The sequence below is a fragment of the Gavialis gangeticus genome, unplaced genomic scaffold (genome assembly GCF_001723915.1).
Source record: "Gavialis gangeticus isolate Ggan-Ray unplaced genomic scaffold, GavGan_comp1, whole genome shotgun sequence".
Lineage (NCBI taxonomy): Eukaryota > Metazoa > Chordata > Crocodylia > Gavialidae > Gavialis > Gavialis gangeticus.
The window spans coordinates 18,700,783-18,707,835 of NW_017729028.1; the positions used below are offsets into that span (position 1 = coordinate 18,700,783).

General features: G+C 42.0%; 1 protein-coding gene across 1 annotated transcript in view; it reads right to left on the reverse strand.

Annotated features, from left to right (window-relative positions):
- The window catches only part of LOC109300059, a 16,491-nt gene extending 10,216 nt beyond the window's left edge, over window positions 1-6,275 (reverse strand). The window contains exons 1-9 of the mRNA XM_019520666.1: window positions 6,116-6,275; window positions 5,804-5,859; window positions 4,115-4,207; window positions 3,742-3,869; window positions 3,030-3,173; window positions 2,420-2,503; window positions 1,709-1,876; window positions 1,544-1,640; window positions 1,210-1,433 (exon numbers count right to left, since the gene is read on the reverse strand). Of these exons, the coding sequence (XP_019376211.1) occupies window positions 1,210-1,433; window positions 1,544-1,640; window positions 1,709-1,876; window positions 2,420-2,503; window positions 3,030-3,173; window positions 3,742-3,869; window positions 4,115-4,207; window positions 5,804-5,859; window positions 6,116-6,138 (1,017 nt within the window). The 5' untranslated portion in view covers window positions 6,139-6,275. The remainder of the gene's footprint in view (window positions 1-1,209; window positions 1,434-1,543; window positions 1,641-1,708; window positions 1,877-2,419; window positions 2,504-3,029; window positions 3,174-3,741; window positions 3,870-4,114; window positions 4,208-5,803; window positions 5,860-6,115) is intronic.
- Window positions 6,276-7,053: the final 778 nt, after the last annotated feature.

Genomic DNA, 7,053 nt, shown 5'->3' on the forward strand with positions numbered 1-7,053 from the left:
CCCCCACTGGGGTCAACTGACCTCAGCAGTCTTTCCTGCCTTAGCGCAGGGGGGTTGGACTTGATAAATCTCATGAAGTCCCTTCTAGCTCCTAACTTCTACGAATCAACAGTTGCAAAAAACACAGCAGAAGCACTTTCTACAGGAGCAGGAATACAGTGTTGCAGAAGATTCTCAATTCCAAGCAGGTCAGCCCACTTCAACAGGGCCTGGTGCACTGTCCCCTTGAGAGGCTTAGGATCTCTAGGTAGTAACAGAAGTTTGTTGTGTTGCCTCCAGTATTTAAAAAACACAACAAAAATTGGGGGGCAGCCTCTCCTTCAGCTAAGAGTGACTAGCTGTCAGATTTGCCATCAAGGTGTTCCACAGGTAACTGGTATCTTAAGTAGGGTAGGGGAAAATAATTAATTTTCTTTTGGTGTGGCCAAGCAGAAGTTGGATTCACATCTGATTGAATTTCCATCCCCCCACCCCGGGGGGGGGGGGGGGGCGTGGCGGGAAAGGAGAACACACGGGATGGACAACGATATACAGCTTCCCCCCCCCATTGTTTTTCCATGGGAAATTATATACCATCATTTCAATTCTCTTTTGTCTAAATGGATTTGGGGGGGGGGGGGGGGAAAAAAAGAGAGAGACTGTCAGTACCAGGACACTACTTTACTAGTATCCTAAAGGACATCCTGGCACTGGCTACATATTCAAAAAAAACCAGGAGAGAAAGTGCAAATAGCCAGTGAAAAGACAGCAGCAGCAAGGAGGCAGAGAGAGAACAACTCGCTAATGGAGCTGTTAGGACATTCCCAGTGAACGATTTAGACAACAGGACCCTCACCTTTACCTTTGATCACATTACACTCCTGAGACCAAAAGGTGTTATTTACTTTGGATGCCCCCCCCCCCAGCCACCTTATTAGAGCAGTGGGGGCTAACCTTTTTCACCAACATGCCATAAGTCAACTCTGTACTTTCCCAAAGTACCCCTCCAATCCCCTCCAGCTTGGGTCTGCTACTCTTTTTGCTTCCTGCCCAGTCTCCTGCTCTGTGCCTTGTCTGCACCTTGATCTTCTGTGCACCATGTGCAGAGGCTGCCAAAGCATTGTGGCATGTCATGGGTAGGTCACCCTTGCACTAGAGGATCAAGACTTAGCCTCTCCTCCCCCAGTTATTAGCATTTTGAAATGCAGCCCGATGTAAAAAGCAACTAACCTTGTAGTAGCCACCTTCTGCACCTATGGGTATCTTGATGGTAATTACATCACTGTCATTTAATACAACGTACTTCCTGGAAGCAATTTCTGTGGGAGAGAGTTTGTGCAGATCCACTCCAACTTCAACGAGCACATCCTCAAAACCAGTAGCTCCAGCAGACAGGGGATGAACATTTTTTGGAACACTCCATGTGATTGTATCATTAGTGTAGTCCACACCATCTTAATTTTAGGAATATTAAGAAGTACAGGCATGGGTTGAGCTAGGTCTATCTTTGTGCCTCATGAGCATTTGGTGTCAGTTTAGAACAGAAAGGGACTTGGCATCTCACCTATTGGACATGCCACAGCTGTGTCTGCCATAAAGATCATCCATCGCTGCTTGTAGAACGTACTTGATCTCACAGCAGAAAAGGTTACTCCTTGAACCTGCAAGGGTTGATCTTATTAGAACTGTACTAAACAACGCTATGCAGGACTTCGACAACTGTACCAACCTTGACCAGCTGAGCTTCTGCAGCACTGTATGGTACTCGCAGCAAAATCCTGGTATCAGTTGTGTTGAGTCCATAGCCAGCATCCTTAGCATCGCTCACAAGCAGAGCTTTTTTTCCAGCAGGCAGATGAAACACAATTTGCCAGAGAGAAGCTGTGCCTTCCCTTGCCTGAATCAGAGACAACAGCAAAAGCTGTCACAGGATTTTTGATCTCCAATTCATTCCCTTAGATTTTCCTTCTTTATGTAGTGCCAGTCTCCCATAGAGGTTCAAAAAGAGAGTTTTCCCCCCCATGTGAAATATCTGCAATTCCTTGCCTGCTGCTCTTTCTGAACAGCAATAAGTTTTTCAGAGAGCTTCCCTCAAGTCCTGACTATGGCCCAGTGCTACTCTGGAGCTATTTATGCTGCTAACTGCAGGTTTTGGGCATGCCCCAGTGCAAGCAAGTGAAAGGGCTTATTTTCTCAGTGGGAGTAGTAGTAGTAGACATGGCCTTGGACACTCAGCAAAGCAGTCTGAAGCCATCTCCCCCCCCATACCCTCAATCTTGCCAGGAAGAGCTCCTAGAGTGAAGAAATTGTGGAACAAACTTAACACTAGAGGCCACAGATCCTACCTGTAGCCCTTGGATTCTTATACTTTACTCCACCATACATATGATGCACAGATATTGTGAAGCCAAAATAGCTAGCATAGAAGCTATCCTTTTACCTCTGGAAAAGCTAGAGCCCAGTCCTCAGGTTCATCCTCGATCATCTCTGGCATGATCTGTGGTACTTTCCTCCTAACAGACACCTTGAAGAGGAAAGGTCTGTCAATAATTTTAAAAACCAGCTTACTTTCTCCCTTCTCCTTTCAGTCTAGCACATCTACAGAATTCCTGCTTCTAGGCAGGATTAATTAATTAAAATCAATCTTTAGAATGAAGAAAGTGCTTCACCACTCATTGCCATTGTTTACCACGTTCAAAGCGAGAGACCCATTAAACCTACTGAAAGATGACATTTAAAATTTGTTAAATGAATGTAGGTGTCCAATTCTTGGACACTGTGGTACTTTAGTTTATCAGGGGTGCTTAGAAATGCAACTCTGAGCTACAGCTGTGATGCAGTACAGTTTCTTTTCCCAATTCTGCAAGGTTTAGCATTAGTTAAGAAAGGTTATTTGCTGTTCATTAAAGACTTTGCCAGTATAAAGCAAAAAAGTCATAGCTGATCCAGAACACCAAAACTAATAGATGTGTTGTTGGCCAAGCAACCCTTCCAAGGGCACATCCAATATCCTACTTCCCCAGGAAAGGCCAAGATGTTCAAGCACTTACCTCCATGTAGTTTGTTTCACATATTAGCTCTCTTGGACGCCATGAATCATAAAGACAGCTCACAGTTTTTGAGTGAGTTGCAGCATTTTTCATGTCAGGATTAGTAGACACTTTGATTTGCACAGTTACTGTGAACACATCACCCTGCAAGGGCAGAGCAGTTCTTATTCACAATGCCTTCATCTGTGACTTGCCATGACCATCCTCTATTTTAAGTCCATTTTCTCAGTTTTAACAGGATAAAACTTAAAACATTTCTATATTGCAGTAGACACTATTAAATGAATGGTGTCCAGATGGATGCCAGAGACCCTTCAAAAACTGTATCCATATCTTCCAACGTGAGTTTATACAAGTTAAAACCCTATAGCCAACATTGGGACACTTGATGTCAAGTCAGACATACAAATCTATTTCTGTTGCATAGATAGCTCTCTCAAGGCCTTTTCACAACAAAGGGGATTTTGTTTGCATGCTGGATTGCATTTTGTAGTGGAGCTTCAAGAGCTGTTATCGCAATATACCTAGGTACTTGGAAATAACCACCCAGGGGCCTAAGGAAGTATGTTAAAATAGCCGCTAAGTTTCAGTAATGGAGAATACACTGTATTACCAGTATCTTCTGCAGGAAATGGTAAACGTCTAGTGATTTGCATGGGTTGCAGTTACTGACCACAGCACAACTGCCATAGGCTAAAGACAGAAGCCTTACCTCAATATGAGAATAGCAGCTTAAAATGGAAGCACGGAATTCAATAGTACCCCAGTAGTAGTAGACTATTGTGTAGCCACACTGTGATGCCAGAGCCTCATCTATCTCCCAGATCGTGCCAAACTGGTCTGTGAATGTGTTATTGAGGTATGTTAAGGAGATCTTTATAGTACTTATCCAAGAAAATTAAAAAAAAAAATGCATCTCTTGGTGACATTACTGCACAGCATTAGCCAGTTTAATAGAGTCACTTCAGGTTTGTTCTGGAGTGTGCGCCATGTAAAACTTCAGCTTCTCTCCAACCCCACCCCAAAGAAGGGCCATCCTTCCCCCCCACCTCTCCTCCCTTCTTTGGAGCCCATGCTTAGCTTACCAACAGCAGCAAAGGTCAGATACTTGTCATCAAAGTAATCGGCACTCAGTGTGATCCTCAAGAGGCTCCCCAGGCACTCTGAGCTCATGAAGCCTGCATTGACATTATTAATAAGACAATCAGCAATTTTCTGTTTCTATAACATCTTTCATTCAAGTAATCCCCAGGTAATTTACGCAACTGACACTTTTCCATAGCCACATTCTAACCCTTGGGATTTCAAAGAAAGAGCCATGTAGTTTACATTTTTTTTTTAAAGTAGCTTTAGAATTCAGGTCTTGAACGTGCCTCCTTTCTGAAAGAGGTTTTTGTTTTAAACTGGAAAAAAAAGGCATTTTTCCTCCCCCAAGTAGGAGTCCAGCATGAGCAATGTCCTGAAACAATAGTGACACAAGTGAAGCATGGATAGAAAGAATTGACTACATCAATTCCATTTAGCCTTTATGGAGGGGGGAGTCTTCCAGATACTTATATTGATTATATTATATTTTGCCTTGGGGGGAGGCAAATGGCACTTGCAGTAAGAGTTGGATTTTTACAACCTACAGTTACTATATAGTTGAGTATCATCCAGAGAGATTTACCACTGTCTAGAAGTTTTAGAACTCACTAGGTTATTGTTAGAAGTTAAAGCCCCACTGTTTCTATAGAAATGACTTTATGTACAAAGAATCCTACTGAAGACGGGGTACATCCACATGAGTAGTTGCATGTAGTGGTATTTGCAGGACTGAGATCTGCTAGGAAGAGACTAGGGACTACAGCATGTCTATACTGCCAAAACTTAACATGCCAGGAAGTGATACCTTCAAACATATCACGTTGTTTCACACATTACCAACCAGAAGCAGTGAAGCTGCATTTATATGGTGCTGAGGATAAGAAAATTAGCACTACCGATCAAGTGTTAGGTGGGTTGCTCAGATTACCATACAGACATGGTTACGTCTCTTCTGATGCAGAGGCAGCCTACATGGAGCAGCATGGCAAGTTTGTAGTATAGACAGTGGGTTGATAATGGTGAACTGGGAGGCAGCATGTGGATGCGGGTAATTGTGACTCCAGAGCAGTAGTTCTCAAAACATTGGTCTGCAAATTGCACTTGCCCTCAGCCATTTTTAACTAGCAGTTTGAGAAGGGTGCATGGTGGGCTTCAAGAGATTTGGAAACCACTGCTCTACATCAGCATGTTCTCTTTCCAGTTTCCTCCTTAGCTTTATATTAGTTAGGCAAAACAAGTCCTATTTTGTGAAGAAACATTAGTTTTCACTGCTTATGCAGACAGAGTTAACAAAGGACCCAGTCTTAGCCAAGTGAAGAAACAGAGACTTTCATGATAGTGTCAATAGTTTGAGCCTGAGAAAGAGTCCGTGTTCCCCCATCACCCTAGGATACAGCACAAACAATGAACAGGACTGAATGAATGAAGTTCTCTTGTTGAATATTCATCTTGTCCATCAGCATCTGGAGACTCTACATTTCTTTACTAGCACAGCCTAAACAGAAAGGTCTTTAAGAGAGACACTAGTACTTAACATTAAAGCCAAGGAGCTTAAGCTGAATGGCCATACGCTAGCAGTCTCTAAAACCCAGCTGGGGCATTAAGGTACAGAGCACCACCTACTGAAAGGCCACAGCAAGCTCAGAAAGGAGTACTCGCAGTTTCAAGGCAGTTCACAAGAGAGTTACCTGGCCCATCTTGGGTCCATGTTTCAGAGGCTAATACCCCTATTAGTAGTAACAACCTACAAGAGAAAGGTTATATATGCATCAGTTTGGATTAGCAGCAGATTTCTTAACTTAGGCAAAGCTGTATTTGAATAAGTTCAAGACTTGCTTAAAGCAGGCTTTGTGATTTTGATTGAATAATAAATTAGTTTCCAAAAGTAGAGCTTGTTAAAACTACAGGGGGTGGGGAAAGAAAAAAAAAAATCAAATTAGTACAGTTTACACTCTAGAGACAATAATCCATCATTCACAGAAGTACAGAGGTATACTCACCTCAGTATAAGATTTAGCACCATTGCCCTTTAGCTCAGCTACTAGCTGTATTTTTTTCTTCTCCTCTTACTTTTACAAACAGCAGAGAAACCTCAAACCAATTTTCAGCTGTATTTTGACTGCATTCTTAAGGCTTTAAACTTGCAATGAGGATGAAAGCAAAGTCTCCATCTTTATACTGATGTAAGTCACTTGCAGATGCTCCCTAGCCATACACTTGCAATTTAATTCACCTGTTTCTTCATGTTATTCATTAATTAAACTCCTTCCTATCCTTGTTGCTTTAGATATCATTCTTGTGGATTCCTGGGTGGCACTGATCATTTAGTTAGAGGCAAGAGGCATTTAATAAAGTCTAGAAAAAACAGTTTGAAATTCACTAGCCCTAAGTGATCGCCTTCAGTTCTGTCTCCTAGCATTTGCAAATGCTCCCTGCCCATTAACACCTCATTACAACAGTAAGAAATAAAAAAGTATCTGGAAACTTATAGGTCCCAAGGGGTGCCGTTAGCTTTGTTTACTTTAAATCAGGCTATTGTATATATTTCCCTCTTTCTTCCTCTCCACACTGTGTGGAGTGAAGAGAGTTGAAGGTTTAGGCATTTGACCTCCTGGTTTCAAAGTTCCCCTAAATATTATACAGACACTTGCCTGTTTCTTCAGAAGTGACTTAAAGTAAAGCAGATCCTATTACTTCAGGTTCTGAATGTATGATAGAGGGTGGTGAACTTAGTTACAGAGTTGCTGTACTACCAGGATCAAAGTCATAATTTTCCAAAGCACTTTGAAATAGCTATAGAGAAAGCCAAGTCAGATTTTAGTCAATAACCATTAATGTGAGTCTATATATTTTTATATCACCTTATTAAAAATGGTCTTGTCTTTCAAGTTCTCCACTATAAAGCCCATATTACTATTGTATAACCAATTAAAGGTAA